Source organism: Hypomesus transpacificus, chromosome 21 (assembly GCF_021917145.1).
Source record: "Hypomesus transpacificus isolate Combined female chromosome 21, fHypTra1, whole genome shotgun sequence".
In the NCBI taxonomy this organism is placed as follows: Eukaryota; Metazoa; Chordata; class Actinopteri; order Osmeriformes; family Osmeridae; genus Hypomesus; species Hypomesus transpacificus.
In genome coordinates, this window is record NC_061080.1 from 330,403 (window position 1) to 356,399 (window position 25,997).

General features: G+C 43.3%; 2 protein-coding genes and 1 long non-coding RNA gene across 4 annotated transcripts in view; 1 reads left to right on the forward strand and 2 right to left on the reverse strand.

The window, feature by feature from the left end:
- Positions 1-10,147, forward strand: part of rbm20 (RNA binding motif protein 20) — a 30,875-nt gene extending 20,728 nt beyond the window's left edge. The window contains exons 7-15 of the mRNA XM_047044231.1: positions 4,115-4,261; positions 4,911-5,042; positions 5,237-5,316; positions 5,509-6,265; positions 6,465-6,563; positions 6,674-7,301; positions 7,385-7,492; positions 8,252-8,373; positions 8,714-10,147. Of these exons, the coding sequence (XP_046900187.1) occupies positions 4,115-4,261; positions 4,911-5,042; positions 5,237-5,316; positions 5,509-6,265; positions 6,465-6,563; positions 6,674-7,301; positions 7,385-7,492; positions 8,252-8,373; positions 8,714-8,776 (2,136 nt within the window). The 3' untranslated portion in view covers positions 8,777-10,147. The remainder of the gene's footprint in view (positions 1-4,114; positions 4,262-4,910; positions 5,043-5,236; positions 5,317-5,508; positions 6,266-6,464; positions 6,564-6,673; positions 7,302-7,384; positions 7,493-8,251; positions 8,374-8,713) is intronic.
- A 5,925-nt stretch (positions 10,148-16,072) lies between these two features.
- Positions 16,073-20,668, reverse strand: LOC124483509. Of its 2 annotated transcripts, none has more exons than XR_006957848.1 (4): positions 20,630-20,668; positions 16,821-16,932; positions 16,620-16,719; positions 16,073-16,400 (listed from the first exon to the last, which is right to left on the reverse strand). It is a non-coding gene; the product is annotated as an uncharacterized LOC124483509 (long non-coding RNA). The 2 variants fall into 2 exon arrangements; XR_006957847.1 differs by lacking the exon at positions 20,630-20,668 and adding an exon at positions 17,537-18,603.
- Positions 20,669-24,108: 3,440 nt separating this feature from the next.
- On the reverse strand, positions 24,109-25,608 carry LOC124483692 (D(5)-like dopamine receptor). The gene has a single exon (XM_047044232.1). It carries the CDS (start codon positions 25,324-25,326, stop codon positions 24,109-24,111), a length of 1,218 nt encoding a protein of 405 aa, XP_046900188.1. The 5' UTR covers positions 25,327-25,608.
- Positions 25,609-25,997: the final 389 nt, after the last annotated feature.

Below are 25,997 nucleotides of genomic sequence, written 5' to 3' on the forward strand. Positions count from 1 at the left end.
CATTTCCCCCTAAATAAATGTCAATCTTATTTACGTTTTTGGGGGCACATTTTCAGGTAGCAGATGGTAGGTGCCTACTGTTTGAATCGCGATTCCATCTGAAATACTGCCCATGACAACATTGTTGGCTACAATAGCTTGTTTAAAAAGGGATTCAGCTTGTTTTAAAGGTGGTTCTTAATGATTTATGCAATATGAGTAGGCTAAATGCTTGAAAATATCACTTGAAGGGAAAAACTTAAGGGGACAACGCACCCACCTGCAACCGACGCAAGCGTGCACACCTCTGGTTCATTTATTATAGTTCTCACCGCAACCTTTCTTAACAAGAGCTCTGAAAAGGGTAGCGAGGTTGAACCTTGCTCTCTCCCTGCTCTCTCTTGGAAGTAGCTTTGGATTAAAGCGTCTGCTAAATGCATAAATGTAAATGTGAATGTAACCTGCAGCAAAATTTATCACACATTTCATTACACTCACACTTGAGTGTGTCAAAGCGACAGATGGATCCTTTATTGTTTCGAGCTAAATGCACAGCCTGGGAACAACACACACTCGATCGTACACTCCATCCTCCCAAGTAGGCACAAACACTTTCGCACAACGACTAACGTACAAGCGCACACATGGACATTTAACACACACACACATTCCCTGCCACGTTTCTGAATAATTGACCAGTATCTGGACATGTTGAAAATATTCAAACAGAAATAAACACGGGATTATATTTAATGGCTGATTGAAATAACTTCATTAGAACTGCAACCTCAAGCATACTCTCCCTGGCAGAGTAGTCCAGGCCTCATGGGAGTTAAGTTTCATACAGCAGTGTGTGTGTGTGTGTGTGTGTGCAAGATGGTGTGCGCTGTGTGTGTACTATACATGTGTTGTGTGTGTGTGTAATGTGATCTCAGACGTGACCATGTAGAGAAATTGTACAGGCTGGAATCAGAACATGTCCCTCCTACAGGGTCACACACTGGCCGTCCGAAAGTCATAGTTCGATTGCGTGATGATTCCTGTCTTGGAAGGATTAAAAAAAACTTGTCCCAAATGGCAAATAAACACTCAGCTTTAAACCATAAGGATAAATGAAAAGTTTTGCAATAAGTACTTATAGCTATTAAAAACGATTGAGATCAGTATGTCAGTTTAGATCGAGGTTTTAATGTTGAAAGGACTGTGGCACATGGCTTCATTTCAGATGCTGTGTGTGTCATGTGATGTCTTGTGACATTTGCAGGGCCTCTAGTACTTGAACACACAAAACTGCAGTTAGTTTCTGACTACAGTTACTGAGTTATAGACCTTTAGGCTTCTGTGTAATGTTGATACCATCTTCCTTTAGACACATAGCTCCCTGTAGCTGTCTCTCCCCTCTCTCCCTCTCTACCTCCAATACAGTTCCAACTCCGAGCCTGCCTTGTTACATGTAATGTGGGATGGACACGCTGTAGAGCCATGAACAAGCAACACACACACACACTCACATACACACACACACACACACACACTGATGGAACCACTCTTGTTCTCTCTTCCATCTCAAGGCCATAAACGATATGAAACTGGCTATTTCTGAATCTGTTTATTGGGACGCACCCGTCATGACCTTTCCTATGTATGTGTGTGTGTTCTAGTGGAGTGAAAGGGAAACGTACCCTGAACACAGTCTGAGCCTTTAATAGAATTATCACCGGAGCATCTGAGCCCTGTTAACGTCGGGTCGCAGGTCAGAGGGCGTGAGGCGGGCAGGCCCGGGGGATTAACGTCCTGCTAGGAGACGTGTTCACCGGGCCAGCGGTCGCACGCGCACGCTGTCCTCTGCAGGGACGCCGAGCGCAGGGATCCAGTGTCATGTGATCAACTTTGGCTTTTTAAGTGAACCAAGTCGTTTGTTGAAGAGCAAATTACAAAGTGGTTAGAGAATGAAAGAGTTTTAAATACATTCAAGATTTTCTAAAGATCAACTTAAGATCATATTAGCTCCTGATGTGCGACATTACGCTGAACCCCCGAACCCCTATGCATAGCGGCTGTGTCCAGAAGATTAATCTGTCCTTACTTTTGTCAAGACTGACTTTTTTCTCTCCAAATCTCTCCCCCTCCCTTCTTCTCTGACCCGCAGTATTGAGTGTGACATGTCTGTTAGTGCAGGATTTCCTTCCAACAAATTCCTTATAAAAACTCAGCTACTGGAAGTTGGCCCACCCCTCTCTGGTGTATCACCCCTCTGCCTCGCTTCTGCCTCGACCTTTGCCTCGCCACATGGGCCTGTCTGTCAGGCCGGGGGCGACTACTGGGCATTTGCCAACATAGTCTCAATCATGTTTTCAAGATAGAGAGACAGAGAGAAAGACAGAGTGAGAGACATAGAGAGAGAGACCGAGAGAGAGAGACAGAGAGACAGACAGAGAGAGAGACAGACAGACAGACAGAGTAAAGCAAAGTAAAGCAAAGCTGGAGTTTCACTAGTTGTCGTCCTCACTCTCCTGCTCATCCTCGACAAATGTAAGAAAGTGAGGCCCTACCAAACCCCTCTCATGTAGAGGGATAAGATCGGAGTGCAGGTGGTCCAAGGACACCAGGAGTGTCTGGGTATCGTATGGGCCAAGACTGGGAATGTGGGTGACTACACCATTCCCTGAAATGGCAGCACAAACAGTGATGTTTCCCCCGAGCTGGCCTGGGACAAGCTCTATATATTTGATGGAAGCATTGATACTGCTGGATAGCTCCTGTCAGCTAACTAAACTTACTGTGTGATTGGTGATCGGATGTGTCCCCTTGTTTTGTAAAGTTCTACTTGCACCTGACCGTATGACCGTAAGCAGATGATCCAAGAGATCCATATTACAGTATATACCATTATGTTTTTCATGGTATTATGTGCCTGAAAGATTTTGACAGTGGAGTGAACTATCGTGCAGGTGATGATGTACACAAGGAAATTATGCCAATATGTTTTGCAGAGAACAACCACTTGACTGAGAAACAACAGTCAGTTTAGACCAGCAAGATATTTTCAATTGATAGTTGGCCTAATTGAAGGCAATCATACCTAACCATTTCAAAGATGTGCCAAATCATTTGAAATGTGTGCAAACTGTAGGCAATGCACTTGTCATTTACAAGGTTGTGCTAATACAATTGCAATTTGATTAAAGGAATGAACAATTCCAATCTGTTGTGAACAAGTGCCCAGCGGTTTGGAGGTTTGCACGTGTTGTTTTGAGAATGTCATTTCTGTTTCGTGAAATGAGCCAAACCAATTGAGAAAAACTGTAATAGAGCTGTTAGGGTCGATATGCAGGGTAGAAAAATGCCCACTGGACAGGTTGATAGTGTAGGGTTGCCGCTGGCAACTACATCGTTAGAGGCTGGTGGACCCAGACAGAATCAGTCACATGGAAGCTTTTGGATGAGGTGACTGAAGCTGGGATGATGTCATTGTCACACAAGGGACAGAAATAACATCTAATGTACCACTATGTAATGATGATTTACAGTAATACGTGTAATATCATCCATGATGGACACCCCACATCCCATGCGGGACACCCTGGCTGCTCCAAGCAGCTCTGTCTCTCTGTCTGCTGCTGTCAAGCTGTACAACCAGCTGTGTTCCCAGTAGACCACCAAACCCCCAAAATATGTTCAATATATATATACCTACTGTCTTATTACTTATTCAGCTACATGTATTATTTTTCTTTACTCTTGTTTGTTAAGTTTGCACTATCTCTGCGCTGCTGTAATCCTAAAAAGGATTATCTTATATTAATTATGGATTTCACGTTATCGATCTGGGAATAAGAATAATAGTTAACCAATCTAAAACGAAAAAAGCATGTTTGTATCAAAAAAAGCAAATAGTCATTTCATATAGTCATGTGAGCTCCAAACGTTACTTGAGGACGTTGATGTTTCTGACGTACGTGTTCCTCTACCCTCCTCCACGATTCTAGCTCCCTCGTTGATTATTTTCTCTCTCTCTCTCTCTCTCTCTCTCTCTCTCTCTCTCTCTCTCTCTCTCTCTCTCTCTCTCTCTCCCTCTCTCTCTCTCTCTCTCTCTCTCTCTCTCTCTCTCTCTCTCTCTCTCTCTCTCTCACAGCCGTTCCCTCCCAGGAAGTCAGTAACAGGAAGAGTCGTCCACATCTGCAACCTTCCCGAGGGCAGCTGCACCGAGAATGATGTCATCAACTTGGGACTGCCGTTTGGCAAAGTCACCAACTACATCCTCATGCGCTCCACTCACCAGGTACGGCGGTTCTCTCATTCAAATCAATCTTTATTTGCAGAGCCCTTTTTGGACAAGCAATTTCACAAAGCGTTTCACAATTGCCTTTTGGCTCAATTAGTGTTCTGGCGATTATTGTCCTGGTGTGTTATGCTTACAAGTTTTGATGTTAGTGTTAACCTTGACAAAAAGAATGATACTTAAAAAAAACCTCTGTCTGTATTCTCCTACCCCTGACCTCACGATATTTCCCTCAGCAACAGTTAAGAACTTGACATCTCACTCAAGACCCTTAATGATCACAGATATATGGACGACTCTTTCAGATTGGGCCTATCAGATTCCTGGATACTAAAAGGATGGTGTTGGTTACAAGGGATTAGCCCACGCTATGTAACTGTCCCGGTGATTTACTGTGCTAATGAAATGGGATGTGGGTGTGAAGGTTGAATATGAGTTGGCCTCCCCCCTTGTTTGTTGTGATACATTTGGTCATCTGTTTCCGAAAGAGAGAAGATGAAGCTATCAAGAAACAGATTCAATTAAAAGTATACCACGGAGACGTCCTAGAGACTCATTTATTGAGAGGCTTTAAAAATAGTATCCTCCCGATTGGTTGTTCCTTCTCTTCTCACCTCCTGATTGGTTGTTTTTGTCTCCTCCCCCCCAGGCGTTCCTGGAGATGGCGTATGTGGAGGCGGCCCAGGCCATGGTCCAGTACTATCAGCTGACCCCGGCCACTATCAACGACCAGAAGCTGCTTATACGCATGTCCAAGAGATACAAGGAGCTTCAGCTTAAGGTGACCAAGTCATGGCCTTGTCTTTTCCTTTATGGCCTTATCTTTTCCTTCAGCCTAAGACATTTGGGGCCAGTTTCCAGTATAAAAAAAAAAAACTCTTGTGTGTCTGTAGACCGGGGACTCTTAATGTCTGTGGCTTCTTCACATTAGAGATGATGTTTACAGATGTGCATGGTTGTTCTCCTCTGTTGTAGAAACCTGGTAAAGATGTGGACTCCATCATCCAGGACATCCACTCTCAGAGGGAAAGAGATGAGATGCAGGAGGTCGACCAGTATGTCTTTGTTTACAACATAGAGGAGAGAACTGATACAGGCCGTTCAATTGTCTACTTCTGAAAGTTTCTGGTTAAACCTTTTCATTTATCTAACTCCTATCACCTATCTACTGTCTCCTAGCTCCTTTCTCCTGTTTCTTGTCTCTTTCCTAACTTCTCCTCCCTCCCTCCTACCTCCTCCTCCCTCAGCTACATCCCGGAGCGAGCGCGCTCCCGCAGTCCTATCAGCCGCTCCCTGAGCCCTCGCTCTCACAGCCCCAGCTTCACCTCCTGCAGCTCTGCACACAGCCCCCAGGGGGCGCCATGCCGGCCCGGCAACGGCCTGGGGCCCCGACGCGGCTCCTGGGACTGGTCCTCACACCTCCGCAGGGCCGAGGAGGACCGGGAGAGAGACCGGGAGAGAGACCGGGAGAGGGACGAACCGCCGTGGAGGAACGGAGGCGGGAGCCTCGGCGGCGACGACGAGCGCCCCAACGGACGCTTGCCGCCGGAGAGGCGGAAACTGTATTTGAAACCCTCGGACCGGATCAGCCCTCGGTCGGCCGATGAGCGAGGGGGGGGAGGAGGAGGTGGGGGGGGCGGTGCGGGAGGCGAGGGGATGAGGGGTGGGAGAGACTGGTACCCCCGGGGCAGCCCCCAGGGAATGCCCTTCCCCCCCTATAGGAACCTGGATGAAGAGTTCTACATGAAAGAGCAGATGTACAAGTCGGAGAAGCCCTCCAGGCCACCGTACCAGAGGGGTCACGAGAAGTCCAAGAGGAGGAGCGGAGGCGAAGGGGACTACTACGGCAGGTCCCGGCACTCGGAGGCGGAGATGGCGAACGAGCCACTTCCTGTCAGGTCGGCAGAAGACAAGAGGCAGGGCTCGCCGTCGAAGGGGCGGAGCAGAAAGACGACGAGGAGACACGAGGAGAAACAGGAGAAGGAGATCAACGCGGAGAATGACGTGAGTGAAGGGAGATCTGCTCTGACGAGTGGCGGTTGAACAGTTCTCAGGTTGTCTCCCATCATGTCTTTACCCTCATCTTGTGTTGACTTCACGACATCAACTCCATAGAGACTGTGTGTGAAATGAAATATATCTTCGACTAGCGGTATTACAATTTCAAACGTTTTTTTGTTTTGTTTTGTTTTTACTGCCGCAGGGAGAAGCATGTGAGGGTCATCCATCTAAGGAGAAGTCAAAGTCCTCTCAGCAGAGCCACAATCCCACAGAGGCCACAGCACGTCACAAAGACAGTGAGGTGAGTGACCGTAGCCAATGAGCTTTCTCATGCTTAAAAAATATTTGTTTGTAGCTTTCTCTTGCTTAAAGCAAGCAAACCCATCCTTCATCCCTCTTTCTTCTGCCCAGGCGGAGGGATGGGAGAGCGGAGAGGACACGGAGGGCGAGTGCTGGTACCCCCACAACATGGAGGAGCTGGTGACGGTGGACGAAGTGGGAGGAGAGGACGACTCCATCATTGAGCCCGACCTCCCCGGCCTGACGGAGGAAGCCACGACGTCACCCGTGAAAGAGCTCGCCCTGGAGGAAGCGGAGGGCCCCGCCCCCGACTCGACTCGCCACTCCCCCGAGTCCAGCACCTGCTCCGAGATGGAGGACACCGGCCGGGAGGGGGGAGGAGGGAAGGGGGCGGACACACCTCAGGAGGATAAAACAGAGGAAGTGCCGACAAATCAGAACACGGACGAACCGGACCGCGATCCAGAACCCTCCAAACCGTCCAGTTCAGACTTCATGGACTTCCCCACTCAGGAGTTCAAGGCTGCGTTGGAGGAGACGTGTTTGGGGTCAGAGGTCAATGCTTCCAAGAATGGGCAAATAGCGACACTGACACAGGAGCCGCTGACCAATCACGTTGAAGCGAGTGAGGGCAGTAAATGCCAAGATGTGGAGAATGAAGAGGAGGCCAGGAAAACAGGAACCATGCCAGAAACTGACAGCAAGGAGCCCCTACATAGACCTGAAAGTCCTAAACGAGGTACGGAAATGATCATGGATCAACATTAAATCGTTTAAAAATACTAGGTTCACGGTTCAAGTGATTGTGTTTTTCTTTTCCAGCTGCCCAGAGTGCAGCAGTCCTCCCTGGGTCCAGCCAGGCAGACATAGAGGCTCTCACTCCCACGCGAGAACAAGACAAGGTCATCAGCGAACACAGCATTCCCTTAGGTACAAAACTAGCCGTGAACGTAAACTAGCAACCCTGCATGACCAGACAGTCCTTCACCAAAGGCCTATGTGGCATCCTGATATACCATAGGTTAGGAGCAACCTGCCACTCCATGAACATACCACTCAATGATCATTTATGAATCCTGCGTGCTGATGGTACACCAACACTTACTCTGCCAGGAATGGAGAGTGGGTTGGAGTGTGCTGAACTCAATAGGCCCGGCCTGTTTCTAAGAAGGGTTTGTGAAATACCCCCTTGGGATGTACAGTATTTATATTACTACTAGGTACTAACAGGATAGCACATAGCTGGCGTTACAGGCTAATGTTGCTTCACAAAATAGGTTATCTAACACGGAGTGAGAGGATGGAATGATACTGGAGACAGCAGTCTTGTCTGACCATGGACAGGGGTGCGATTTTCATCACGTTGTGTCCTCGGATAGAGAGAGGGAAAAAGAGAGAGAGACACACACATAGTTATACAGAAGAGGGGCAGAGAGAGAGTGTAAGAGAGAGAAAAAACGAGAGAGTGTGTGGCTAACAGACACAGAATAGTCAACAGTGGCCTAGGTTGTCATGGCTGATAGACTCACCAGTCTGGGTGTGATCGTGACAGTGTTGTCTTCCATGAAGCCAAGACCAGCAGTGGGTCAGAAGGACCAACCTTTTATCATAGCTAAACTAAAATGTAATCAGAGGAGAACAAACCGATCGATCAAGCTCTGTTTTCTGATTGGCCCGCTGGTGTTCTAGGGGTGGAGTTCATCGTTCCGCAGACAGGTTTCTACTGTAAGCTGTGTGGGCTGTTCTACACCAATGAGGAGACAGCCAAGACCGCACACTGTCGCAGCACCATCCACTATAGGAACCTGCAGGTAGGTAAACATACTATACACAAGAAAAAAAGTTTTGAAAGGTTGAAAAATGATTTGCGATTGAAAAAAATAAATAGGTTTGCATCATTGATGATGATGCAAACGTACAACGTACGTATTGTAACTGTGTCACACAACTCAGTATTTTTCTAATTACAAAACACTGTTTTTCTCTCTCTCTCTCTCTCTCTCGCTCTCTCTCTCTCTCTCTCTCTCTCTCTGTCTGTCTCTGTCTTTGTCTCTGTCGCTTTCTCTCTCTCTCTCTGTCTCTCTCTCTCTCTGTCTGTCTCTCTCTTTGTCTCTGTCTCTCCTTCTGTCTCTCTTTCCTTCTCCGTTGCAGAGGTATCTTTCTCAGCTGGCAGAAGAGAGTTTACTGGAAAACCTCACTGCCTCCTCTGAGTGACCTCAAACTCAGCTATGACCTCTAACCTTTTGAAGGCCTTAAGGATGCCGTCTCCTGTGTGCGTGCATGTGACAGTCATGTGCTCACTGCAGGCTGGTAACTAACTACTGCACCCACAACACATGGAAGTCTTGTTAAGGTTTACATTCTATGTGGAAGGAGCACCTGTTTCAGGGAGGTGTGCTGGGAAATGTTCGGGAATTTACCTGGATGAACAATGGACAGGATTGTTGCTGAGTGTCCTGTACATAAAAAGAGCGTCTGCTAAATGACTAAATGTAAATGTAAAAAAGAAACGTTGCTAATCAAAACCACTAAATACAAGAAAATAACATGCTGGAAAGAGTCTCTAGACTGAATCCTATTTCAGGTTTTTAACGTGTTGTTTGGAACTGCCATTTTTTTAACTTTTACGTAAGTCTACACTTGTTCTGTGGGTGGAGCTGGTGTGGTCTATTCTGACAACAGACACCTATTGCGATGAAAGTTACAAAGCAAAGCTTTTGTGTCGAATTATCTTAAATGACTCACACACAAACGTCACGTCAAACGTTGCGTCACGAAACGTTGACGAGGTGAAACGTTTCTCGTGTCACTTCCAAAGACAAACCGAAACAAGTGTGTTGTGAGACAAGCCTTATAGTCAACGAGAAGATGGAAGACGAAACCGATCCGCGAAATCAGTTTGCTGAAAAACACAAGCTCAGGTCACCGGTTTTACTGAGAAGTAACTCTATCTAAATGGAAGCGGTAGCATAGAGAGTGTTTTGTTCAACAGGATAAGTATCAGACTAAAAGATACATGCAAACAGTAAGTGCCTTTTGAGAATTATGTAAGAAGACATCCTCAGGTATGTTGGTTTGTTTGAACACATTTTGATTTCAAAAGTGTGTAGTTTTGAATATAATTGCACCTTTTGTGCCTTTTATCAATAAAAATACACAATGTGTCTACAGCCACAGTCCAAAGATTGTAATCACAATTCAGTAGGCCTGAGTCAAGATACTGACAATGTTCTGTACTTATGATGTTGTTGATGAAATAAAATAAATTCCTTTCAATGTCAAAATCACATTTTCAGCCCAGCCCAATCAGGTTTAATATATGTCATGCATATGTACCTTTACTCATACTTTAAGGGAGCTTGAACTGGACCATGTGGAATGTATCTGAGTTTTAAATTAAAGTGTGACATTAATATTGAGACAGAAATATAGAATTTCGAGGAAAGTTATTGCTGTTAGTTGTTGTTGCTGTTTTATAGGCCTACACTGTGAATAATCTTGTTTCTCTTTGAATTTTATTGACGGTTTTAACGGTTATTCTTTGAATCTTTTCCAATGACATTTTCTGATGAATAAACATTCTAAATAAGGAAATGTGTTGACTGTTATTAAAACTACAGCACACAAAGCACAAGTATTCAAAGAAAATGGAACAATTCAACAAGAATTATGGACATTTGAAGTGTGATCAGATTTTTTTATCATTAATTTATTTTAAATAATCGGACTTCCTCTCCGTCAGAGGAAACGTTTGATAACATGTCTGTGTAAAATGTACGTAATTGTTGAGGGGAGGTGATTAGTGTCACTCCTAAAACATAAGACAACTACCGCAAGTGCCAAGGCAAAATAATAGGTTGAATTTCGCCATCCCATTGATAACTTGTGCTTTATTGAGTTTATTACATCCTGTGTTGGAAAAGTTGCCTTGAGATGCATAAAAGTATTGCAGTATTTAAAAAATAGGCTAGACTACAAGGTCGCTGGGTGTGGTCGTGAGTTACTTTAACCAGAGGCGGTTCTAGACACATTTTACTGGTGTTTAATCAGGGGGGCACGTAATAAACGGACACAAATTATATTTAAACATTATATACTTTAATTTTGAAAGAAATTTAATATAGTAGGACAATGCTGCAAAAGGTGGGCATGGACTCCTGAAAGAAAGAGAGAGGTAGAGAGAGAGTTTGAGAGAGGTAGAGAGAGAAACAGAGAGAGGGCGAGAGCGATAAAGAGAGGTAGAGAGAGACAGAAACAGAGAGAGAGGGAGAGAGCAAGAGAGGGAAAAGCTCTTTGGGAAGGTTCCTCTCAGAGAGAGCCCCTCCAGAGACTCCAGGCCCATACAGCAGGTATCTAGCTCCCCATCTCCTATACTTCTGACAAGAGGTTTTACTACAACTCAATGAAGAACACTTGTGTAAGACTTAAGTACAGGTGGTTTGATACGTCTGCTGACAGGTAAGGGAACCCGCAGAGAAGTTTCTGATTGTGTGTATTTTGTAGAATTGGTTTCAAAAGGATTCTCAAAACTTAGTCGAAGACAGAATATCTTTATAATCTTTCAAATCAAGGGAGCTTGATGTGTTTATTCAGCAATGTGTAACTATAATAAGAGAAAAAAAACATACTTCCTGATCAACACACGTTCTCCTTAAGGAGACCCTCATCCTTCTTTCACCACTTAGTTGGCCCTACTCTCACCTTCTATTCTCTACTAATGGATTGTAGACTTTAAAGGCTACTTCTCAATTCTCCTTTCAAACCTAGGTATGCCCTTCTATGCCACTGCATACTTCTATTTTTTTTATTACATAATTATTAATAAGTAGTCAATGGCATAGCTACATATCTGACGTTGCCAAACAAGCCAAACCGTATGAAAATCGGTTGAAAATTGAGCAAGTTATGGTTATTTGAAAAGTACATGTAGCACCAACCCAATGTTATGGGTGAGCGAGTTCACTGTAGCAAGATGGTCGCCATGTGCGGACGTTCGACTCCGGATGAGACATCTATATTTTCACCGACGTCACGTTCTGGGCGGTAACCTGGATGTGCGGCCATTGTGGAGGTACTCTATGTAAAAAAACTGAAAAATGTATCTGTATGGTAATAATCCAGTGTTGGGCCATGCAGCTTTCCACTGTTACGACATTGTGTACTGTATCGCCTCCAAATCGTCAATAACAAGTGAGTGAGTACACTGCTTCTCAGCTTTATTGTAGCTTTTGGGAACGGTTGTGGTTATTGTATTTAGCAGACACTTTTGTCCAAAAGCGACAAAACATGAATCTTACAATTGTTAAAATTAACAGTAAACTGTTTTTAAAAGTTGCTGAGACAATATTAAGCAAAATAAGTAATAATAACAATAATGGCAATACAATATCAAATATTAAAATACCATAAATATACAAATCAAAAATAAGAATTAATTAATTATTTAAGAGTAAGATCAACAGATAGGTCTTGAGACCCCTCTTGAACTAAGCAACTCATATCATAGAAAGCACGCATATATAGACAAGAGGACTGTCTGCAGGGAATGTGTCTGACCAATCACAGTGGTTGTGGACCACCTGGGCCAAAAATACCAGGGACGATTTTTTGTCCTTGTCCAGCCCTGGCCACATCTGTTGATTTGACTTAGCTTTAGATGTGTGAGGTTCATCTGCACTCTACTACTACTACTAATCCTCTTCATCCCTAGTGGGACATAAGGCTTCGACGATCTGCCTCCATCTGGACCTGTCTTGTGCCGCATGCTGTGCCTCGCCCCAGGTTAGGTTCATCTCCTTCAGCTTCGCTGTCACCGTTCGCCGCCAGGTGTTCTTGGGCATATGCACTTGCCGTAGCCTATTTAGTTGGTTACAGAAATTATTTTTGTGCGGAGACAAATTCATGCTGTAATATCAGGCTGGCTGGCATGGAGCTTTATGGAGTGGACTTCCCTTGCAATGCAATTCCTTAATGTAACAGACAATTCCTTAATGTAAGAGGCAATGCCCAAGTCCTTAACGTAAGAGGCAATTCCTTAATGGAAGAGGCAATGTAAGAGGCAATGTTAGAGGTAATGTAAGAGGCAATTTTCAATTAGGCCTACATATGGTACATAGTGGTACATGGTACATAATAAAAACGGAACAGCGTTTCAAGTTTCAGTCTTTTATTGTCCAATGCACAAAACAACACAGGGTCAGATTGGGCACTGCACAAGACAAGGCTAAACAACCTGGCATAACATGACATACAAGTACTCAGAACAAGGCAATAACATCACATATAAGTACTCAGAACAAGGCAATAACATCACATACAAGTACTCAGAACAAGGCAATAACATCACATATAAGTACTCAGAACAAAGCAATAACATGACATGTAAGTACTCAGAACAAGGCAATAACATGACATATAAGTACTCAGAACAAGGCAATAACATGACATATAAGTACTCAGAACAAGGCAATAACATGACATATAAGTACTCAGAACAAGGCAATAACATGACATGTAAGTACTCAGAACAGGTTTACACCTATGACAAGAAAACATATAATATAATAAACCTCCTAAATATACCAACAACAAAAAATAATTGAGTATGTTAAACCTAAAGGGTCATAGGACTACACCTATTTCCCCAGGACCATGATAAACAGACCATAATAAACAGAAGGCAGCACTTAAAAAAAAAAATGTATTTAAGAAGAGCAAGACACAATACAATACAATATTCAAGTTACAAACAAATGTTAAAGAAAATAAGAAGATAATAACAAGAAGAAGATAGTGACTGACTGATATACTGAAAACGATATCCACCCACCCACTACCAAAAAGCATGTAAACGACTTGAACATAAATGTTGCTCTCCTTTCCTTCTGGCCAGCACATTTTGTCAATGATTCTTTGATTAAACAACTATGTATTTAAGAACAGCAAGACAATACAATACTCAATTCAAGTTACAAACATATGTATAAGAAGATAAGAAGAAGATAGTGACTCTGACAAGAAGAAGATAGTGACTCTGACAGAGTTTTGTTTTTAATCATATCCTCCCACCCACTACCAAAAAGTATGTCAACTACTTGAACATCAATTTCGCTCTCCTTTTCTTCTGGCAAGCAAATTTCTCAATGACTCTCTGATTAAAGTCAGTCATCTTACTAACAAGTATATTTTCCATGGACAGCATGGCCAGTGCATTCAGCCTCTCCTGGGTCATGGTGGGTCATTCTATTCTATCCTTCAGAGCCTTTTTAACATGCAACCCTATGGGAATAGGATAAAGGCAGCCGCCTTTTTGAAAAGTGGACGCCTTTCAAAAACTTCTAAAAAAGCGCTGAGCCCGACGCCTTTTTAAGTTCAGTTTTCTCAACTTTTCAGCGCTGGGTGACGTCAAGTGCCTTTCTGATAGCTGACCAATCAGGACGAGGAGAGTAGGTACGTGTGTACCTTCCTTAGTAACCTCCTACCTTAGTTACCGGTGCCTTGGCTGTTCAACACCCTCCTACTCAAACGCCAAAGCAAGTAATTGCCATAGTAGATAGCTGTCAACAAGTAACAAACAGAAAATAACGTATATTATTATATAGAATGCTAGAATGTATGATTCCCATTGTTAAGGTGACTGAATTCTCGCGCTGAAAACGCTCAAAAGGCGCCGAAGGCAGCGATTTTTTATTAAAAAAAATAAGTCAAGTGTGAACACGGCCTAAGGAGAGTCACAGTTTTGGAAAATACTTCTTCCAGACTATTCTCCATAAAGAGCTGGAAGAGGTCCACAGCACCACAGCAGGCTTTGAACCAGGGGCTTAGCCAGAATAATATTTTTGGGTAGGCCTAGAAAAATATGGATAGGCATCTTTTTAGGTTTTTTTCCTTATTTACTTTGCGATGTGCCCCCGGTGCATAAGATTTCGGAAATATTTTCGTTTTGGGTAGGCCTTAGAACAGTGGTCACCAACCTTTTTAGGCCAAAGATCACCGACCTTTGCCTTGGTGACCCGAAGATCTACCTATTGAGGCGTTGAGAGACAGAACAGACTCCAGACTGAACTTACAACTTAACTTTATATATGGCCTTATTGTAATTGAATGAAATCAAACACTTTGTGAACAATATGAACAAGAAAAAACACTTTTGCAATGAGCAGGCTGGATATGAACGGTTTTATTTATAAACTGAAGTTACAACACAACACTGACAAATTTCTCATGTGACAAGTCAGTGTGATGGCTGTGACTGAACACTGTCTGTGAGTGCCTTGTAGTTTGGCTCATAAGCAGAGACAGCCAGTCTGAGGCAGTCTGTGAGGTGTCTGTCAGTAAGCCGGCTCCTGTACTTGGATTTGGTGATTTTCATCTGTGAAAATGCCATTTCACAGAGGTAGGTCGATCCAAAGTAGGCACTCACTTTTAGTGCACATGCACTGAGGAGAGGAAACTTCTCTCGGCTGACAAGTCCCCAAAAGTCACTGTCCCTTGACCTGGCTTTCAGCTCAATGTCATTTTGCAAATCAAGCATCTCCATGTCCACTCCACTTGGCAAAGCAAATGCTTTCTCGAATTGGTCTGCAACCTCCTCTGTATTAATAGGCAGGAATGGGTTTGAAAGAAATGCAGCAATATCCTTCATGATTTCTAACTCACCAAAACGTCGACTGAACTCCGCTGCCAGTTTGTCCAGGTGCACACAGTACTGCTCAGCGTGAAAGTCAGAAGAGTCTTTGATGGACTGTGACATTTTTTCCAGGTTTGTAAAGTGTGTCAGCGTCCCTTTCCTCAGATTCGTGGTCCAGACACAGAGTTTGGCCTTGAACGCATTCACTGCGCTGATCATGTGGAGGAGGTGCCGGTCTTTTCCCTGGAGTTCGTGGTTGAGCGAGTTCAGTTTTCCGGTTAGGTCCGTCAGAAACCCCGGGTCCAGTAGCCACGCATCCGTTGAAAGTTCCTCGTGCTCCTCGTTCCTTTTCGACAGAAACGTCTTAATCTCAGGCAGCAAGTCAACAAATCACTGCAGCACTTTTCCGCGACTCAACCACCTGACATCAGCATGCAGAAGCAGGTCTCCATACGCCGAATCGAGCTCATCCAATAACGCCTTGAATAAGCGATGCTGGTGGCACAACATACACACACTCTTGTCTTTTACCAAGGTAAAGATGAATTCCTCCTCCCATTCATGATGGAAACTGTAGTTTTTCGCCCTCTTTCGTGGTGCCTCTGCCATGCTTGCTAACACTATGTGGACAACACGGCCGGGTAAATAAACAAACCAACGGCAACCACGCCCACAGGTATCCTGGGATAGCAGGTCTCTCAAAGGTCGTCTTCGGGAAAAAACGCCCATTTATTCTGTCGGTGAATTGCTTTGCAACACGCACAGGCCAATATGCAAATCCAGGTACAAGAGAACGCGCGTTCAGTTTAAGAATCCTCCGCGTTCATGAATTAGTCGGAGATCAGTATTTCTGAAATTATTTTGGAGATCGACAGGGAAAGTCTCCGAGATCGACACGTCGATCGCGATCGACAGGTTGGCGACCTCTGCCTTAGAACAAATTGGGTAGGCCTGTGCCTTCCCTTCCCAGGCCTATCCCGTGGCTACGCCCCTGCTTTGAACTCTTCCTTGCTGTAAAGGAGACTGCGCTCTGTTGTCAGCTTGCTTCCACTGAGCATCGGGTAAGCTTTCATGGTGCTGCTGAATGCATCTTCAGGAAAAGCTATCCTTGTACTCCTCAAACCTGTCCCCCTGCAACAAGGTGGCATAAACAAGGTGATCTGTGAAGGAGAAACGCTCCCTAGTGTGTTTCAGGATGGTGTCACAGACCTATAGAGATCATCAAAAATAAATAAATGTAAGGTAGTAGCCTGGAGAAGGTCACTAGTTGTCACTGTTGCAATGACTTTTGATGATTTTTGTAAGGATTTATACAAACAAAATAACAAATAATCTTGAGTCTGTACTATATGATATGTGGACAGGACACCTCTGCAGCACAACAAAAATGTAAAATTTTATTTTGACTGATTTCTATAACAAACTTACCTCTGCTTCAATCCTTTCACGGTCTCCTGGATTGAGCACTCGGCGCCTCTTTGTTGGCCGAGAACCACTGCTTTGCTCACTAATGGAATGGAGAAAGTTTCTGCAAAGGACAAAGATAATGAATTATAATGTTGGCAAAATACAAAGACTTAATAATGAAAGAGAAAGCAAATAATGATCATATTAGAGGAATACAGTTACCTGATCTTTTGTATCTACCTCACTTTGTGTCTACCTCACTCAGTCACCATCATCAACATGGTCCCATCTTTGGGGTGATGGGAGTGGGGGTCAGAGGAGGCTACAGCTGATTCTGGAGTAGCAGCACATAAAGGTTGAATTATTTAATTTCATATTGCTTTTTATACACATTTATGGTTATGTTTTATGGAACAACTGATGAAAAACTAACATACCTAGTCTTGGAATTAACATAAAAAAAAATCTAAATTGGCTTATCAATGCCATCGCTCTAGAGAAACAGCTTCACTTTATTATTGTATGAGGATGGCAAGCTGTAAGATTAGCCCCTGCTTAACATAACTGTAACAAGACTCATGTCAACAGGCTACCATAGCAGTTTAGTTTTAGTAAACACTCATGTAAGAATGGAAAATTGTGTCCTACTGCTACTGGAATTTTTTGACAGCGTTTGGCGAATTATAACCTTACTGATCTTTTCTGTGGATGATATTTAGTGGATAATTTTGTAAAGTCAGCCTTGTCAGGCGATTATTTTACACTGCTGACCACACGTGACGTTAAACGTTAGTGTCATTCAGTCAACGAAGTAATGTTAGTAGCTGGCTAGCGCTAGCTCCTAACATTAGTCACTTCAACATCGTGACGTTGGACAAGGCGAGCTACGCTATTTCTCGTGAACCACTGAGCGCCTGTGCAGCTATCTTAACACTCACCTTTCTTCGAAAACATTTTTTGGCTGATATTCTGGGCTCCTGATGTGGCCCTGGCCTGTCTTTTCTTCCTCTCCTCTCATTTTTGCTGTTGCGATTAATGTTTCTGTTTTGTCTTTTTCTGTTCTCTATTGATAACCAGCTGGCTGCTGCTGCAGTTCGTGAACAATAACGTTACGCGCACATTTTCAAAAGAGGAACCCATCAATGACGGCCCTGGAAACAACTTAAAATCCTGATCCTCCAGTAGCATTGCCAGGGCTCCTGCTTCGTTGACAGTATGGGGTCAAAGTCACCTGACTCTTGTATGCTCTGAGACTGTGACTGAGATCCTCTCTGTGCTCAAAGACATGCCATTATTGGCACGGTTATGAAATTTTCATCTGACGTTGCTGGATCTTGGCAGTCTATGGGCAACCACTTTATCCAGAAAACACGTCCGCTTGGGTGACTTGGGGAAAAAAAAAACGGGCAAATCCACCAATGTTGTTTGTTTGTTTGAGAGAAACGAGTTGTCCCGCATTGCACACAACACACACAAGTGCAGATATAGCCTACCGAGAGAGAACCCCCTAAGTCGATTATCTAAAAGCACCGAGAAATTCAAGGAGATGGACGACATCAAATTAATTCTCAAAGTTAAAAAGCACAGGGAGTTGTACGTAGCCTGGCTCTGTCCTCCTACGTACTTCCGCTCAATTTTGATATTTCTTCTGTACTAGGTCTGGCCATGAGGGTAAGTCAGATGTCTCCGGTTAATTTTCTACCGGCCAATCAGCGAACCGAGGGAGTGGCGCTAGTTTGTGTTGTAGTTCCGTAATGGCGGCGGAGAAGGATGCGAGCGAAGCCATTCAGTCCGTTGTAGCAACGCTGCCAAATATCCATAAGCTAAAGCCGGAGCAAGAACAAGTTTTGCTGAGTTTTGTTGGTGGCCATGATTTTGTGGCCCTGCTCCCCATGGGGTTCGGAAACAGTTTAATTTTCCAGCTACGGCAGCTAGCTCCGTTACAGTAGTGGTGAAGGAATTGGCTAAGTCGAACGCTAGCGATTGGTTATGGTAGATCAGAGTGGCTCTGGGCAGATCCAATAGTTTTAAACTTCAACAGAGTACCCGCCTACAAGGAAGTCAACGCTTGTCAATGGAGCGAGGCCAGACTCTCTGTACAAATGAAATGTACGAAAGTCTGGTTAGGACCAGTGTAACAGAGTTAGAACCGTGAAACTTGTTCCTCAGGTATGTAACAGGCCACCCGCGTCAACGAATAGCTAGCTTTTCTTTGGCGTAGCTGGTAGTGGTCATGCTTGGCAAGTTGAAGGACAATGTAGATAAGGATCATTGCTGGGATATAGCTGATGCCATGTTTATGTACCATTTAAGCGTCAAGGAAGGCTCCGAGTAGCCGAAAGGCTTGGTGACCTGCGCGGAGAAATGCGTGTCTGGTGTGAACAGCCTTGCGTTAGTCGCAGCCGAGAATGCCTGGGACACACTGGCTGCAAGCGCCTGTAAGCGCCACAATCGGCTACGAATGGCGTCAGACGAGCATTTTCCTGTGCCGGTCATCAAACCCTGGCCCATGGAACCGCATGAAACATCTTGTTTTTTCATTACTGATTAAAACCCATTTTTATTAAACACTGAGGCGATTACTACACATTGTATGAATAAACTATTTTATTTTTATATTATTTTTGTGTTTAAGTATACATGCATTTTTCTGGAATTTTTATGGGGGAGGCTCCCTAGCGCCCTTTATTAACAAGCCGCTACTGCTTCCTACATCAGCTCAAGGGTCAATAACGGATCAACCAATAAGCTTACATAAACTGAAATCCAAATATTGACTGTCAGCAGACCTAATTATATAAAATATATGTAATCAGGGTTCTAAATTAACACCCGCCAACCCGCCAAATGCGGGTTAAAATTCATTTTGGCGGGTGTAAATAAAAACTCACTAGCCAGTTTGGCCGGTGATACATGAGGCATTACATGAATGATACATCAGGCTCTGTTTTCGGCATGGTTCTCGGTCGGTCATTTATCCCCCTGGCAGTATTTCCTGAGTTTCCCATGAACACTGCCGTAATGCTACGTGATAACGTTTTATACGCCCATTGGCTGCGCGCAGTTGAAGTGAAACCAGCGCGAGAAACCGTGGAAACGAACAGAGTTTCCACCAGAAAACACAAGGAAGAAGTCAAACGAAGCATAGCGGATCATAGGAGGTAATAAGAGCTAGCTAGAGTAGTAAAGTAAAAAGTTAACTTAATGCGGCGGTTGTTAGGACAAAGTTCTGGGGGCGAGAAGAGGAACGAGGCAGGGGATGAGGATATTGATAGCACTAGAGAAACGAAGAAAAGAAAATGTAATGCCAAATGTCTGACAGGTCGGGAATGGCTTGTGTTTGACAATGAAAATGTTGTCATGTTTTGTAAGGATTGCCGCATGTAGTCTACGCATAAGAAAATTATGTTGCTTACTGACACAGTCTAGTGTAATGTATATACACTGTTCCTAATAAAGAGTATATTGGGTCAGTTTAATTAAAGCCTGCTTTGGACAAAACGTTACTGTAAATGCATGGGCAGGAGTCAATCTCATCATGATGCGAATTGACGTTTTAGCCATTTATACGTGGCCGACATGTGCAAACGCGCTGCAAATATAGACCAAGTACACGCAAATTGACAAACACAAGCAAATTAAGAAAACATCTTCATGTATTTGACAACATATGCGCAGCATTCAGCAAAACGCGCTGCGAATATAGAAACGCGCTGCAAATACATACAACACAACCAAATGGGCTACATAAACACGCTGCAAATATAGAAATGCGCTGCAAAAAGGAAAGCAGGCAAACCCCGAAAACAAATGCAAACAGAAAAAAGCTGCATCCAGATAACCCAACGGAAGAGCTCCAGGCCTCTAGTAGGAGCGCTAAGTGGAAGAGCGTGATTTTCGAACCAGAGAGGGCAGGTGAGAAGTTTGTTTTGAATAAGGGGACCAAAATCGAAGTAAAGAGGCAAAATAAAAATATTAGTATTCATTTTTACACGTGCCCCTCCTCTTTTACAGTTTTTCAAAAGACTTACTTCGATGTTGGTCCAAACTTTTCATATGCTCTCTCTTTCTCTCTCGCTCCATGGGGCCGAAAATCAAGATGTTCCACTTGGATCTCCCCCTAGAGGCCTGGAAAACTTCCGTTGTGAAAACTGGATGCAGCATTTTTGGTTTGCGTGCTTTCCTTTTGGTAACGCGTTTATGTACTGCAGCGTTCTTGGTTTGCGTGCTTTCGTTTTTGCAACGCGTATTTGCAGCGTGTTTATGTATTTGTGTTGTGCGTATTTGTAGCGCGTTTGCTGAATGCTACGCATGTGTTGTCAAATTAATTAAGATGTTTTCTTAATTTGCTTGTGTTTTGTCTGTATGCATGTGTTTTCTTAGTTTGCAGCGCGTTTGCACATGTCGGCCACCGTACATTTACAATAAATCGTGTCCTTACTTAGTCACGTGTTGGTGATTTCTACGGTGGCCCTGAAGTGCAAATGACACCCCCATAAAAGTACATCCCCCCAATACAAATACTCCCCCCCAATACGAGTCAACTCCCCCCAAATCGGATGACTTGTTCACCTCCCCCCAATACAAAAACGCGCTCCCCCCCCAATACGAGTCAACTCCCCCAAATCGGATGACTTGTTCACCTCCCCCCAATACAAAAACGCGCTCCCCCAAATGGAAAACGACATTACATTAACTAAAAAACACATTACATTAACTCTGAACGGAAAGGGTAGGTACTACACTTTAGTGCTGATTGGATGCAGTAGGCTAACTGACAAGAAATAAGAAATTGATTGACAGAAGTACAAAATGCAATAGTCTGACAGAGTTACGTGCACCAGAACATTTATTTGGGTATCAAAGCATGTAGCATAGGCTATGTATGCAAAAGCATAAATTGCAGTGTTAAACGTAAACATCGATAGCCAACTAGTCCAAGTAACTCTGTCATTATCATGAACTTAATCGTTTTGATTGGAAGGAAAGAGGAAACATGTTTACAATTCAGAGTCATTACACTACTCTTATTTTAATCAGGGTAATTCCTATGAAATAATCTTAGATATGCTGTTAACGTTTCACAATATGTAGCCTATGCGCACGCTAAAAACGCAGTTGAAGGAAGCAGGACTTTACAGAAGAAAAACCTAATAGTCCACTACAGACAGGGCCGTAACTACCATTGAGGACACCGAGGTCGTGTCCTCGGTATTTTTTTTCGTATTTCAGTTTTTTTTGTGCTTAAATCGTGGTATATAAACTCAAAATAAAGTACACGTGAAACTGACTGCAGGACGATGATCTTGGTCTCCCACAAACCGTAACGTGATTTTATACTTGAAGAGCCGAGTAGCTCAAGAGTTTGGACATACGTGCTGCGCGTCATCAACAAAACGTACTGTCGTTATGGTAACCACCAAACACAAGTCGGACGCTGATGTTACCGCCATAGACCAGAGCCATAGAAAAAGAATTTGCAGAATCTTTTTCTATGGCTCTGCCATAGACATACCGCTACTGTTAGTGAATAGCCTATGTTAGTTACAGTCACTGGAAGAGGAGCGCAGCAAACTAAACATGTAGGTTAAGAGAAGTTTAAGTGGCAGATGACTGTGAGAAGAAAGATTCATTTTCATGTGGAAATATTTGTATTGCAGCACTCGGATAAGGAAACATCAAATCAAAGTTGGGTTAACTCCGTCAGTACCGGTTGTCAATCAATTTCCACCGGTTGAATCAACATTCATTTTGCGATTGATATGTCATTGATGTGATTGATTGAAAATGAAATTCAGTGGCAATTGGGAAATATCAAACTGACTCGCTATGGCTCGGTCGATACGTTCCAGCCTCAGTTTGATATTTCCCGGCATGACCGAACGGTCGAGGTTAGTAAGTAGTTTATTATATGGCAATTTTAGATTCTTTTCATTTTGTAAACGAAAATAAATGGTACCTTTAGGCTAATTGTAGCTAGCTCTCAAGTCTTCTCACGGTGTGTTTCATGTGTTGCCAAGCAACTCATTACTTTTTATAGAAAGCTGACAACATGGTTCTGCTAAAATGGCTTTAATTTCATCACAAAATAACGACACAAGTGATTCAAAGAGTCTGGTCTTCATCCTCACTTTCGATGACAAAGCTTTTCAGCATCATCTGGATAGTAAAACTCAGCAGCTGACTTGTCCATATCGCTCATTTTGAAGCTGACGTCAGAGGGCAATACGGATCCGTATTGACCGGCGAGGAGGGCAATACGCGGCTGGGGTGACTACTCATTATCCAATCAGAACGCTCGTACCGTCGTTGCCATATAATAATAATTGTGGTAACTTGCCCTTACTTCATGAGTCCCATAAAGGTCCTTCAAAAAGCCTCAGAATGCCCCATGTTTACCTCAAAATTTCAAAAGCTCCACACCGCCCCATATTCAAAAGTCACAATGATGATGTTTTTGCTCCTTAAGACTCAATAAGAGAAAATGGCCATATTTAAATAATGTAATTTAAAAAAATTCCGGGGGAGCATGCCCCCGAACCCGCCTAGAAGTTCTGACTCATGACCTCAGTATTTTTTGGGCCCTGCGTACGGCCCTGACTACAGAAGAATGAAATGCCACAATGACAGAGTAACGTGGACCAGGATAGTTGTTTGGCTATAGATTTTTACATTTAACTCGAAATACTTTTGCCTAAGTACCCTACTATTTGCTACATTCTTCTAAAGCCAAACACATGTTCTGGTGCACGTAACTCTGCCAGGCTATTGCATTTTGTACTTCTGTCGATCAATTTCTTATTTCTTGTTAGTTAGCCTACTGCATCCAATCAGCGCTAAAGTGTAGTACCTACCCTTTCCGTTCAGAGTTAATGTAATGTGTTTTTGAGTTAATGTAATGTCGTTTTCCATTTGGGGGAGCGCGTTTTTGTATTGGGGGGAGGTGAACAAATCATCCGATTTGGGGGGAGTTGACTCGTATTGGGGGGGAGCGCGTTTTTGTATTGGGGGGAGGTGAACAAGTCATCTGATTTGGGGGGAGTTGACTCTATTGGGGGGGAGCAGGTTTTTGTATTGGGGGGAGGTGAACAAGTCATCCGTTTTGGGGGGAGTTGACTCGTATTGGGGGGGAGTATTTTCATTTGGGGGATGTACTCATATTAGGGGGTGTGGTTTGCACTTCAGGGCCACCGTAGATTTCACATACCCTTGCATCATATTTCTGTGCTTCATTTTACTTCATTTTCTGTGTTTTTCATGCCAACAATGTTATAAAATGATCAAATGCATTCAGTGAAAGTCATAATTGTTCTTATTTTCACCGGAAAGAATTTGGCTAGTGGAAATTCTGTTTGGCTGGTAAGTTTAGAAAGTTACCAGCTAAATTGGCTCGTGATCAAAAAAGTTAATTTAGAACCCTGTATGTAATGTAACAGTATTAGTTTACAACATTGAAATAGGAAAAGTAAACAAACGAAAATGCAATAGTAAATTTAATCTTAGCAAGGGCCTACATTTGGTACTGTGAAAAACCGGGGGGGACTTTGTCGAACGGAATGTCCAAATCATTGTGATGGACAATGATGGGGCGCTGAGCCGGGGTGACGGTTGGGTCTTCATGGGGCGTGGTATCGTGGTGGTACGAAACTAACTTGATGGGGAAGTCAACAGCCTCGACAGTAGGCATAGAATGATATATATTACAACCCAGAATCGTCAAATACGCTTTCCTGAAATCAGCATTGAATGCGTAAATGACTGGGTTCAAAGACGAAGTGGCCAACCTGAACCAGACGAAAGTGTTAAAGGTGGTGTTGCTAACGCACAGCGGGTCCCCAAGTTTGTTAATATTACAGAAAGGAACGATGCAGTTAAGAACAAAAAAGGGCAACCAACCAAACACAAACACTCCCATTAGGATAGAAAGTGTTTTAAAAGCTTTGGTTGTTTTTTTGAATAACGTTTTTAATGAGTTTTCGTCATTAGTGTATTGCTGGTTCTGCGCGTGTTCCACAACACTGTGCAAAGAGGATATCAGTTGAATCTGGGTCCGCGCAATTCTATAAATGCGTGTGTACGCTCCCACCATGATCACCAGGGGGATGTAAAAACTTATTAGTGAAGAGGATATAGCATACGTCTTGTTCAGGCTTGCGTCGCACACTTCTATCTTATCTGGGTTGTCCAGCATGGAGTTTTCTGTCTCTGCCTTGTGCCAGTTCAATTTAACTGGAATGAATGAAATCAAAATAGACAGCGTCCAGGCCATCCCAGTGATCACAAAAGCGAATCTTTGGGTCATTTTACGCTGGTATCTGAATGGACTGGAGATTGCCCAGTATCTGTCCATACTGATGATACAAAGGTTGAAGATGGAAATAGTGCAGCCCATGATGTCGAAAGCTATCCAGGTGTCACAGAAGTCACCAAAGAGCCAGTATCCTGCCACTTCCGACACCGCCTTCCAAGGCATAACCAGGACGGACACGAACAGGTCAGACACCGCAAGGGAGATGACAAATGAGTTGCTCGCTTTAGACCTCAGGTGTCGGAATTTGATGACCGCAGCACACACAAGTGTGTTCCCCAAAAGCGTGGAAACAATCAAAATGAAGAGGGCGCACCCGGTAAGCACACGGACGCTGGTTAGGCCACTTGTGTAATCTGGCATACTTTCATCGCTAGAGGGATGAATTTGGTGGTGGCTGTAGAACTTCCCCATTGGCATTACTTTGTAATTTTCTTTGTGCAGGGTTCAAAATGTTCAGTTTCCAGAGTCATCCAAAGCGCACGTACACTGAAAGAATATGTATTTGTTTACACAAAATTATGTATTCATGTTCTATACATCAAATTATTATTTGGTAAACAACTTTTTTAGATGAATTTTAAACATTTATTTGTTGTTGTATATTAGATTATCATTTGCTAAACTAACATGATTTTTTTTATGTTAAATGAATGCTTTTCTTTACAGTTTTTTTTACAATAGCTATGACAATGTTTTCAATACATATAACAAGTTTCCTAAACTCTAATGCACTAACACACCTACCACACACAATTGGCAAAACAGTTAGTGTTTTACAATCGTTATGACAATTTTTCCTATACTTCTAACACGTTTCCGAAACTCTTAACCTGCCAACACACTTACAACACACAATTGGCAAAACAGTGAATTTTATGCTCAAATTTACACAATGTAACCCAAACTCAAACACTAATTGTCATCATGGTTATGAACTGTGCTAAGAATTTCCCTGAAGTTCCCTTTGTTATTGGACTTCTCAGATTCATCATGTACTCTTTGCGCTATGTTTTGTGTAACTGTAAGTAACAGTACTTGGTTAGTGTGTTCTTTGTTTTGGATTTCTGCCAGTGTTGCATCAGTTGTAA

Coding starts and splice junctions, on each gene's coding strand:
- LOC124483692 (XM_047044232.1), bottom strand. CDS start 25,326: ATGCCAATGGGGAAGTTCTACAGCCACCACCAAATTCATCCCTCTAGC.